A 13,158-nucleotide genomic window follows, 5' to 3' on the forward strand; every position below is an offset into this window, starting at 1 on the left:
CTTCTCTACTTTAATGCTGACACAATTATGCATCAGTAAAGCTCGACTTGGTAACGATTGAATAGAGTAGTAATGCACGACGCCTTCTACTTTAATACTGACACGATTATGCATCAGCAAACCGTCGACTTGGTAACGCATGTATAGAGAAGTAATGCACGATGCATTACTTCTCTACCTTAATGCTGACACGATTAAACATCAGCAGACCGTCGACTTGGTAACGCCTGTTTAGGAAAGTAATACACGATGACTTCTACTTTAATACTAATACGATGTTGTACAAACAAACGTCGACTTGTTGCAGCATTTAGAGGGAAGCACTGCTTGACGCTAGTAACTTTTACACATGAATAAATTTTTGAGCATGAACGTTTGGACATTTTGTTCGACAAAATGAATTTTATTTTTATTCTTATTTTTATTTGAGGCTGATTCTTTTTTACGTAGCATATGACTCTTGCGTATCGCAAAGCTTTTCAGGTCAACTCGAGGACTTCTGAATCATGTAGAACAGCCGGGGTCATTTCAAAACTACTGATTGAACCTGAACAGGATAGTTAGCGATAATTGTGAGCTAAAGTAGTGATACAAGAATATCAGAAATATCACTTGAAGTGTTAGTTGATGTGTTCTCTCAAGTTGAGGCATTGATTAATAAGCCTGCGTAATTAGTGAGTGAAATCATCGAAATGGATAATTGTTCAGCCAGAAATTTGTCCTGAGTGAACTTTACTATTTTTCAGGAGCAGTCATGTTAATTGGCGAGATTTTGAATACAATTAGCAGCGACCACCAAACATTTTACATTAATGGGAAATGTTTGATGATGTAAAAAGACTGGAAATTTAAAGTTAATGAAATTTAATAGAGCATTAATCAGATAGCATGTATAATGTACATAGTCTTGCATCCTACGAAAAAAAACATGATAAGAATTTTAACAAAAGTAAGTAGCCCCTAGAAAGCTAATAACACTCAGTCAAGGCCTGAGCGCGCGTTTGAAACACCTTTCTAAAAGGCACTTAGACCCTTTGGACCCGAGGCTATTGGAGCCTCAGCCTGCATTTGGCTTTTACAGATCACTCTTACGTCACTGACGGCAGCTTTTTCATCCAGAAACCGGTTGTGCATCGCAACGTTTGAACTCCACCTCCCTGGTTGTTGCGGAATCTCGTCCGAACAGAACTCAATCCTTTAAAAAAATTGCTCGTATGCACGAGCTTGTATCATATCTACGGTCCGGCGCTGTGACGTTGCAGAACTCAACATCTAATTATTTGTAACCAGGAAACCGTGATATGAAATCGTGATGTAATAATCATTGAGACCAAATATTTATTGATTTGAGAATGAAAATCTCATGAAATTTGAAGAATGCTGTTATATTAACGGCAGCGGAATCAACGATTGATGTCATTATGGTTACGATTGAAACGTGCACACCAATTTTCAGTCCTTACGTCACTCAGAGAAATTATTGGACATAAAAGTTTAGCCGAGAGGTTGAGGATAATTTCATGCTTCGATTTTAGGATTGCCTTGACTTTCAACGCATGAATGACTGAGTTAATGAAGAATTGAAAGTAACTGGTTTACGCTGTTACTCTACTACCAGCTGCTAGCCGTGCTTAGCTACCCTACCTCCAAAACATGCGTGAACCTAATTTAAGCATTGATAAGTAACCATTGATATTGTCTGAAATGGTATTGTCATCGAAGAGCAGTCAAGATCAAATTCAAATATTGTATCGATTCAAAATGTGAAAAGTTGCTATTAATGAAGGTTCATACAAGAAAAGATAAGGTGCGCGCGAAATGAAAGCGAGCGCATTTCCGGTTGCGTCTTTGGTCATCAATCCCGCCGAGCCTGACACGCGTCGGGACCTCGCGACATGTAGCAGGAAATCACCCACGCTGCATTGTCACCAGGTCACTTTCTTTCTTCGGCAAATTTTCTTCCCTCTAACAGATTGTAGAACATGCTTCACATTATCATGCAACATGCTTCACATTACCATTGAACATGCTTCATATTATCATTGAACATGCTTCACTATATCATGGAACATGCTTCTCAGTATCATGAACATGCTTCGCAGCATCATGTGAAACACAAAAACATTGTGAATTAAGTTTATCAGAAAATCATAGAATTCTCTGAAAATTTGAAATGAATAACTGTTAGGAACGTCGATTATAATGTAGCTTCACTGAATTCCACAGAACGGGTCTACACGCGGCTGAGTGCCTAAGGCCGGAAGAAGTTAGAATTGGCTTATGTGTCAGAATGAGACAAATAGACCCATGACTACCGCTAAGAACTAAAATTGGTGCACGGCCAAATCCATCAATCCTCGTGTATATGGTGCCTGGATTTATGATCGAACATTCGGTTCACTGTGCGATGCGGGGTTATCATAAAAAGTGAAAGTGACTTTCTTTGCAACTTTCTTATCATGTGTATCAGTTTTATGCAAAAAGTCATTATTTTAGAACTAGTAAATTCAGACTAGATTTACTTCAAATGGGCATCTCAAGATGATAGAAACTAATTGAGCTGGTTTTACATGCCTCTCATTTTAATTTCTTCCAGCCGATACAATCGACTTCAACATAGAAATTTAATCTGAGAACATTGAAGATCTTATGATCTCACTTAAGATTCATAAATTTATCAAAGGTTATAATGTTGCAATTCACAAGACTTGCAAAATGTACCATTGATTCGAAGGGTCAAAATGAGTTGCATTGGCCGGTTGTTATTTCTCAGCTTATCACCACGTGAGGCAAGTCCGGCCCGTTACGCTGATTAGTTTATCTACATTTCCGGGTCAGCGGGCTTCACTGCAGGTCACATTATTTGTGATAAGAATGTACGACTCAGTGATCGAACTGCAAAACTATTATTGTTGCTGCCTCAATATAAATAGCGTTTTAGTAAACAGCAATCAATCCCATAACTCGTTATCGGTTATGATAAATATTAAAATATTACGCAAATCTAGGCTCTTGCAATGGTTGTATTATTAATTTGGCAACACCTGTTTTGAGACTTGCCGAAATTTTGATTGGATTTAAAAATACTTCAATTCACGACGAAGTTTTCGAAGGACATAAACTGCTCGCTAACAACATGAGTTCTAATTAATTCGCCTTGTGACCCAATAGTTGATCTCCTGATGGGCATCTGGGGAGGTTTGTTCTTCACGCAGTTGTGGTTAACTCTGAAAACTTTAAGATCTTCCAGAGAAACAACGCCTGTAGGGAGATAAGCCAGCAGGTTGTAGCTACGAAAATTTAAAGTACAGTAGTTTCAACTTTATAGATTATTTTAAAAGAAATTCAGTGTATTTACGTGACGATTATGAAAAGTTTCGTCATTTATGAAACGAGCACATACTAAAGGGGCACTTTCATGCGTGGTATGAAAATTTAAACATTTAAATAGAAAACAAATAGGAAATGTACACTGTATAGATTAGCCAAGAAGCCGCAGGGAATTTATCTATCCTAATGAAAAATCGTCCTGCGCATAGGTAATGGTTGTTGATTTATAAGAGCTATTTAAACAAGGGACAATGTCTGATTGTTGTAACCATTATACCAGTTTTGACTTAAAAAAGTTTTTAAAGAGTTATTGAGCTGCACAAGTGTCCTGCTATATCGCTTCGAGTGTTCTTGACATGTTCAACATTTGTAAACCTTTTAAGCGCAACTGCAACAATGAAGAATGCTGTTCTACCGCAAAGTGGAATACCATTTGCAGCCATATAGACCGCAGACGCGTATTTCTAGTCGCAAGAAACAAGTGCGTCGACCAAACCCGTCCCGCCTGAGCGCCTTTCTCTCTGAGCAGCGGGACATGGTAGGCACAGGCGGGGTCACTCCAGCCCTGCTGCAGCCGCCAGCGACCATCAATGTAGGGCATGTCTTTGAGATGAGCTGCCCTAGTGTACTGTGTTGCAACCTCTACTTACATTCTACAGCACAACGTAAGATCAACGTAGCCAGCTGGCATTCCTAAGATGGCGAGACATCGGTACACAGTAGGGGCTGAGTGCAACTATTTCATCCAGGGAGTGTTAGAAATTTCTCATGCACTCATCCCACTGTTGTTTTATTAGGTTTTATAAATAAGCATAGCAGTTGGACAAGTAAAATTTCACGACGGTTACTTGGTGTTAGTTTATTATTGATTTATTTGCGAATTATGTTGCACTCAAAAATGAAAAAAAAACTTGCGTGCTCAAGAAGGAACGTTATTGTATATGAAGCTCCTTACATCAAACAGGATGAAGCTTGCCAGCGAAATTTTGATTCACTATTCGTAACAGGTATTTTCCATGGCATCCGAACTCGGATATCTACTAAATTTTCTGTGTCCAGTGAATGTAACTTAAAAAAACTAATTACACAATGCACCACTTTTAATTCTAGATAATTTAACAGACTTTTCTTTTTCCTGATGATGATTAAAAAGTTTTTCATGGCTATCACGATATATTTTTTTCATTCTTCATTAATAAATGCGAGAAAGACTGTTGTTCACCGAACTCAAACGAGGATTATGTCATTAGCCTAGCCTTTACACATCGTACAACTCAGCGTTCATCCCACGCCCAGGAATGGAAACAAGAACTCTGCAGACGACACCCCGAAAAAGTTCATCCCGTTCCCAGGAATGGGAACAATAACTCCTGCAGACGACACCCCGAAAAAGTTCATCTCGTACCCAGGAATAGGAACAAGAACTCCTGCAGAGAACACCCCGAAAAAGTTCATCCCACACCCAGGAATGGGAACAAGAACTGCTGCAGATGACACCCCGAAAAAGTTCATCCCGTACCCAGGAATGGGAACAAGAACTCCTGCAGACGAAACCCCGAAAAAGTTCATCCCACACCCAGGAATGGGAACAAGAACTCCTGCAGACGACACCCCGAAAAAGTTCATCCCACGCCCAGGAATGGGAACAAGAAGTCCTGCAGACGACACCCCGAAAAAGTTGGCCCCCAAAACTCGTTCCAACTCTTATAAAAAACTAGCGCATTTTTTCATCTGAGATCGAGCGAAGACACAAAAAATTTTGGGCGGTAGAATTTTTATAATTTTTTTTTACTTTTTAGGTTGTCAAAGAGATCTTATGATTAAGTTGTTACCGTGCACGTTGTCCACTTCAGAGACTTAATTAAACAGTGGAAGCTATTTTGCCTATTAAGGTAATTGAAATAAAAGTTTTCTAGTAAAACCATATTCAATGATAGGTACAGTAAACAATTGGGGAAAACAGGTGGTATTGGACAGTGCATGAATTCAGACAGCAGTGCAGTCAGTACCGGCAATTAGGGTTAGGAATGCTGGGCCAAACTTTAGGTTATAGGGAGCACAGGGTAGGAGTGATACTGCAAGATATAAGGAACATAAATAACCTTAATACCTCTAGTGCTAATTGAAGAATTCACAAGGCAAATAATTTAATGTCCCAAACCAATGCCAGAATGTAATCAAAATTTTTTTTATGACTAAAATGCTTTAAAACTGCCACCGTCAACAAGAAATAATCATTTAATTCAAACAAGAAATTTACTTAAATAATCAAGATAAGCTTGGATAAACTAAAACGCAGGGATTAATAAAAAACCATGAACCGTATTAATTAGCATTAGGAGCAGGAGAAATAACAGTTACGCAAGAACTATAAGAAATGCACTAATAATCACCAACAGATTGTATAGAAAATATGGGTCTAATTTAAGAGAGCAGACTTACGAAGATTTGCAATTCCAGGCAACTTCCACACGGAGTGTCAGTGGCTGCTCTAGATGCTAAATGACGGAACTGATCTGAACTCAACTGTCATTAGTGTGGAAAAATACTCTGAACAAAAATGAAAAAAGGATGTAATCGAAAGTACAAAAATGAAAAAAGGAAGTAATTCAATTGAATCAAAAGTTCCTGAAAAATAATGAATTAAAACGCAGATTGGTCGAATGATAATAAGGGTAGATGCCTTCCGGTAAAAAGTCTTATAGGTTTATGCTTAGTTATATTGAAAAATAATTTTGATTTTTTAATTTATTTGATTTGAGTTTAGTTAGTCGTGCTAAAATTGTTTAATATGTTTTCTGTTGATTCAAGCAATTTTAGTACATTAGTGACTAAAATTTAACATTGTAATTAAATTTTTAACAAGCATTTTAATCATCACAGCAGGCACAATGAAACTTGCCTTCTTAATTTATATTTAAATTGGTCGCGAATAAAGAAACCATTTTGTTGTTCAGAACCAAAAATATTAATCGTCTTTTAGATTATAGTTTAAAAAATGAAAAACGAAATTCCATTTCTTGTCTTCACATCTAAAAATATATTGCTTTCCTTTCTCCACGCACGAGGCGTGTCGCAAGTTCAGCCTGCTAACCTTTTGCTGGCCGAATGAAGTAGTTCATCCAACACGCAATACTACATCCACCATCAGCGGAAGTGGGTCATCCATCACGCAATACTACATCCACCTTCAGCGGAAGTAGTTCATCCAACACGCAATACTACATCCACCTTCAGCGGAAGTGGGTCATCCAACACACAATACTACATCCACCTTCAGTGGAAGTCGGTCATACGACACGCAATACTACATCCACTTTCAGTGAGAAGCTTATCATCCAACACGCAATCCTACATCCATTTAAAGAGGAACTGGGTCATCCAACACGCAATACTACAATCACTGGCAGAAGTGGAAGAAGGCAACCGTAAAAAACAATGTTATAAGGGTTATATTATAATTAAATTTTTATAACAGTAATTAAAATTAATTTTAAACATGCAACATGCTTCGAGCATTTGTAGTCTCTCAGATCGAAGGGGAACTCAGTGACTGGAACAGGTTTTGGAATTAAAGTCAACCTAGCATCATGGATTCAGGATGGAGTGAGATTGATGCAGGAAGATCCATGATTTAGTAAAATGTTTGGAAACAAAATACTGTATTACTGTGTGTTTCAAAATGATTTGGAAATTGAATTCAAGGAAATAAATGCCTTTTAATAAATAGTAACTAAACAACCTATGTTACACGATTATGGCGTTCTTATTACAAAACTCTTGCTTCTCCTGTAGCGAGAGAAAGAGCAATCCCCGTTGCACAATGTCGCATTCCTGTTGACCTAGGGTGAACATGGGTCTTGCGATCTATTCATATTTCCATACAGCCATTAAATAATGCATATTAATGTAGCTGTGGTGCAATCACTTCCATAATAATGCATGGATATATGCGAGAACTTTTCCTAGCCACTCTACCCGCGCAGGGCAGTGCAGAAATAAAATCACACTTTGCTCTTTTAGTGTGAATAAAGTGCGCGTTGCTACACAACTTGTGTACTTACTACACAATTTGTGTACTTTGCTACACAACTTGTCTGTACACAACTTGTGCACAGAAATATAGTGCATTCTTTCCTAAATTCCTATTTAATGTAAAAGTGGAAAAGCGTGATCTAAATTCCGTCATGTCAAAAACACAGATGATCGTATGAAAATCATTTTCTTTATAAATCACTTTGTAATACCTACTTTTTACGATTTCATACACACTTTATCAAATCATGAGGTTTAGAACTGTAAATAGTCATTCTTTAAATTAAAATAATTGAACATAACTAAATCGGGAGGAAAATTTTAAGCATAATGAATCGATTAAGAGAATTAAATTGTGTCAGATTTAAAATTGTTTGAAGAAAACCTACCATAAAAACCCCGGATTTGACTGAGCATAAGAATTTGCATTAGAAACAAAGTTAATGAAGGGAAAATGAATCATTCGTGAATCGGATAAGCTTACAGGGGATACCAAATTCTTTAGCGTTTCATCTAAGTGAAAAATTTCCTTATTATTCAATTTGATATTACTAATATCAACGAATATAATAATATTCGTAATATGTTAAAATAATATGACAAAAATGATTGTTCATATGAGAGTTTAGGAATAATTTTGACCTTGACAGTCTAGCGCACTCAATCATTCATTCAATTGCATATTTCAATCGGAAGCGGAAGTGCCACCCTATAGACAGAATCCGCAAAACGTTGCTTCATTGGAATAAGAAAAAGGTATCCGACTTGATGGGTATTTTACAGACTTAATGAATTAGTACTATGGACCTGGTGGCCCAGGGTGACATCCACCAGATGAGCGAAAAATGTGATTTGTGCTTCACTTTTGGGCTAAACTTGACGTGTTCCTTGATGAACCTGCCATGTATCTCATTCATTTATGTATCTTTGAATTGGATAGAAATTCATTTCCATACGAGTATTCTTACACTAGTTCTACTTGTGAAGATTTTCATTTTTTATCTGTTCAATTCGGACGGGGTATAATTTTTGACCGTGCAATTCACGATTATAAAGAAATTTGAACGAAACTAATTTAAATACAATTATTTTTACGTTTTGAAGATGCACGCTGCTCTGATAAGCAGCACTTGACTACCAGAGTTGTTTTTACTCTTAATTGTAGGACCTCACTAGCTCATGTGTTCAAAATGAGAAGAAAAATGGATCAAACAATCAAAAAATCTTTAATAAATAACAATGTTCTTAGCTTAAAGGAATAAACATGAACAAAAATAAACTCGCTACCTGAATTTTAGGTGAGGTGAACAACGTTAAAAAAAAGTTCACCTGGCAACTGAGAGAAATTAAAATTTTACAATTATAAGTAAAAAGTTCGAACCTTGATTTTGATAAGAAATTATGTAATATTCGCGTATCTTTCAGATGCTCCTCGATTTTAACTATGAATCGTTCGTTGCGTTCCAAAGACATAAAACATCACTTGCGCAGTTCATTGAAAATATTTCGGATGCTTAATGCTAGTAGCTGAGAACTTCGACTTCTGACACTTTCTCGCGACCAAATAAGCGGTTGAGTTGAGCACCGGCATACATGGATGTACATTCCTCACCAATAGCCACCGCCACCACCGTAACCTCCACCACCTCCGTAACCGCCACCTCCTCCATAACCTCCTCCATGTCCCCCACCGTAGGGCACCGCAATGAGTTTATACGTTTGTCCATATCCACCACCATATCCTCCGCCACCTCCTTTCTTCTTACCACCGCCACCGCCTCCTTTCTTTCCACCACCACCACCATATCCTCCTCCCCCGTATCCCCCGAAGAAGTCTTTCATCTTCTTGCCAAAACCACCGCCTCCTTTCTTTCCACCCCCTTCGCTTTGGATGATGATTATGGTAGGTGGTGCCTTTTTGCCGTAACCTCCATGACCTCCACCATATCCACCACCGTGCCCTCCACCATATCCGCCACCATGTCCTCCACCATAGCCTCCTCCGTGACTGATACCATATCCTCCACCACCATGGCCTCCGCCAAAGCCTCCACCGTGGCCACCATCACCATAACCACCACCATGACCTATATCAAATCCACCACCATATCCGATATCATGACCTCCTCCGTATCCTCCTCCATGTCCACCACCGTGGCCTCCGTAGCTGATACTCTCAGCTCCGATGTATCCTCCTCCTCCGTCGCCGATGCCGGATCCTATGATGTGGCCTCCACCGTATCCACCACCGCCGTGGCTGCCGAGGCTAACTTGGCTGAAGGTGTCGTGGCCTGAGGAGTAACTGCTGTGGCCGATATCGTGGTGACCACCGCCGTGGTGGCCGATATCGTGGTGACCTCCGCCATGGTGGCCGCCGCCATGGTGACCGCCGCCTTTGTCGGGTGAGGGGACGGCGAGGGCCAACGCAAGCGTCGCTGTCAGAATTGTTATCTGAGGGTAAAACGAGGGAGAAGGTATTAGCTGAGGATGAAATTAGAGTGAGGGCGTTACCTGACGGTAAAATAAGAGTGAGGGCGTTATATGTGAGTGAAATATGAACAAGGGTATTATCTGAGGGTGAAATAAGAGTAAGGGTATTGTCTGAGGGTGAAATAATAGTAAGGGTGTTATCTGCGGGTATAATGCGACTATAAGAGTGTTTTTTACATGCATCACATTACATATTTGTATCCAGTTTTGTCTGACATTTATATTTGTACATGCGACCCTACGTCGTAAGAGCAATACGACATGGTGAGCATTTGTAGCAGCCTCAATGAGTGATAGTTACAAAATAGCAAATATAAAAACATTAATTTAATTTGTAGAATAGGAATGGCATGTACAATGTTACTCACGTGCAGCATAAGAAATGTATTCAAACTATTACAAATGAGAAAGATCGAATAATTGCATACAAACTATTCCTAAAATGCTGGATCGTAAATACAAATGCAGTTTTCCCGATAGGTGCATATTATCAATCGCTTCAAAAAAGACCAAGAAAGTAACTTGATAACCTAATTCTTAGCGAAGCAAATATTGCTTAATATGATTACAACTAATTAATTATAATTATTTTATTTGAAACTCCTGTCAGAAATACAAGTTGATATTGTGTCATGTTGGGGCAGTTTTGAATTCCTCGACATGCCTCCCCGTTGACCAGACGCAGGGTCGCAAAATTAATTCGCAGTGTTCGGTGTGGCACTCGGATTATCCTTGCAGATAAATAAAATTTATTCGATCTTCTTATGTTACCTCGCATCGCATTCATTAAGAAGTAAGAGCAATTCCAGCAGTAAGCATGTCCAATGCATCAAAGGAAAATTGGTGAGCAAAACATTTGCTCGCAAAATTGGACACGATTTAGACAGGAACATTTAATCCAGTAATTAATTCACTCCGAAACTACAAAATATATTTTTACTAGTTATAGAGTCTAGAATTATAACAGTATGTTTTTCCAGAAGGTAAATAATCTTGAGTCATTGAATAGCAGATAATATTTTAGGTTTTCGCGTGCTTAGGTGAGACGAATGTAAGGCTCTTCTTAAGACGAGTAAGAAACTTTCCGAACTGATGACTGAATTATCTACGAGTAAGCTTCTAATCTTATTTTTAGCAAATGAAAAATTTCGTCAATTTGTAGAATTCAACATGCCTCAAAGTTGGTGAACGGTTAATTTGTTTTTCAATAAATGATAAAAAAATCGTTCGATGCTAAAGACGTCAGTATGCTTGAAAGATTTTGTCGGTTCAGGCACTAAAATTGAATGACCAGGTCAGAATTAGTTGAAAGTTATGATATAGACATTAAATAGGTAAATAGTTGAAAATTTATTATTAATTTATAATTAATATCCAAATTTCCCTGGTGGTTTGTCGGAAATGCTCGAAATTTGATCGCAAAACGAAGTTTGTTAAATCAAACAAGTTATTCCAATTCATTACATACTAATTAATTTACGCAAAAACTTTCACCGAGAGTATTAATATAGGTCATTTTCTTCGCGATAATTTCGTCTAGACATAATTTGGGGTTATGCTGAAAATGAACGACCATTATCCGGCTTTGGAAATGAAAGTGCTCTCTCTTGCGAGTGAAACATAAGATGTCCACAGCCGCGGGCGACAAAACTGGAATATGCGTGTAAAATGTTATCGACATGGAAAGGCAATCTTTTGAGAATATTAAAACATAGTCTTGAAGGCTGATTATCATGCCTCTGCAATAAAATAAATGTATTTATGAATTGAAAGATTCAAGAAAATGTTAGAATATTTCGCTTGGGTGCACAAAGGGTCCTCAGTTTGGAAAAATGCGAGTATAAATGCAATCTCAAAAACTTGCTCATCCTTTAAGGTAGGAAATGCGTAACTTTCGCGAGGCCTTTCGCCGAAAGAGACCTGTTAGATGAGAAGAAATTAAGAAAGAGATGGGCTCCTAAACTGATAGCCTGCCTAGCGGTCCCCTCTGAACTGAGCTCAGGGCAGTTTTGGTTTCCCTTTCTCTGCCGCGTTCGCAAGATGAGCAAGTCGAGCAAAAACTGCCCGCCCAGCCTTCGGCCACATGCGCACCTTCGAAGGTCTTGGTTCAACTTTCGCCAGCTGCTTCTTTCACTCAGTGCAGGCAAAGGGTCGGCCGGACTCTTATTTTTTTAGAACAAAATGAAGTAATACTTAAATTGATAAGCCGTCACTTCAATGTGCTAAAGTATTTAAATTAGGAAAAGGTAAGTAAATCACGAATATTCTATATAGTGAAGCATTTCCGTTGAATTTTGTAATTATTAAAAAAAAATATCCCCGATACCTAATTCAACGGTGGAATTTGATGCAATACAGATTTTCGGAGATTTCTATTGAAACTAAGTACGGATAAAAAATTTAAGATAAAATTTTTGAATTCTCTCATTCATCATTTGACTGACATTGCACGGCTATAGCGATAAATATTCAGATTATCCATTGAAAATGTTTCGAAAAAGTTAGTTGCATTGAAAAATCAAAATTATTTACTTTCCTTGAGTGGTAATTTTTACGCAAATTTGTACAAATGAATGAATTATTGAAACTTAAATTAATTTCTATTATGAATCACAAGAGTATAATACTGAAACAATCAAAACTGAATCAGTTTCACTTGTAACATTCTCTTTTATATGGAAAATCGAGGCAGTGTCTTGATTTTTATATTGAGAGAAAAGTCATCGGGACCGGGCACTCTCTAAATTAGTAGGATTCATATTACAAGTCATATGCTACGATGCATTACAGTGGCTGATTTATGCCTGTCCTTATTTTATGCAGCTCTGCCTGTGCACTGATATATACTAAGCCACATGTTCTGGCCTCATCACGCACTGAAGGGCCACATCTATACTTACCGTATGCGCTGCCATTGTGGCAGTCCTCCTCTCTATACACCGGCTAACACGAGGAGCTGCGAAGAACAGACGTAAACCTCCAGCCGCCCGTGTACTTTTATACACAGCGTTTGCCAGCGCATTTACTGAACACGAGGGGTGGCCTGCTGCCGCCTGGGGCGAGACTGCGGTACAATTCGCGTGCGGTTTGGGAGTACGTGTGTACAGTGTGCTCGTTGGTTGAGGATAATTGCTGAACGACTGCAAGTTTCCAGCGATGTGTCAAAGATCGCCTGAATGGCGAAGCTATGCTGCTCCCTATCTAGATTGAAAGCAAGCTCTTTCGAAAACTAGCGTGTGTTTCCGGACGTCAAATCGCAACGAAAATGTCTAAGCAGAAAGTGCAGGTACGGTCGTTCTCATA

General features: G+C 38.5%; 1 protein-coding gene across 1 annotated transcript; it reads right to left on the reverse strand.

The window, feature by feature from the left end:
- Positions 1-8,631: 8,631 nt before the first annotated feature.
- Positions 8,632-12,837, reverse strand: LOC108678458 (glycine-rich protein DOT1). Its single transcript, XM_018166882.2, has 2 exons — positions 12,756-12,837; positions 8,632-9,816 (listed from the first exon to the last, which is right to left on the reverse strand). The coding sequence occupies exons 1-2, from the start codon at positions 12,768-12,770 to the stop codon at positions 8,974-8,976; spliced, it is 858 nt and encodes a 285-aa protein (XP_018022371.1). The 5' UTR covers positions 12,771-12,837; the 3' UTR covers positions 8,632-8,973.
- Between the last annotated feature and the right edge of the window lie 321 nt (positions 12,838-13,158).

This window comes from Hyalella azteca, unplaced genomic scaffold (genome assembly GCF_000764305.2).
Source record: "Hyalella azteca isolate HAZT.00-mixed unplaced genomic scaffold, Hazt_2.0.2 contig13969, whole genome shotgun sequence".
In the NCBI taxonomy this organism is placed as follows: domain Eukaryota; kingdom Metazoa; phylum Arthropoda; class Malacostraca; order Amphipoda; family Hyalellidae; genus Hyalella; species Hyalella azteca.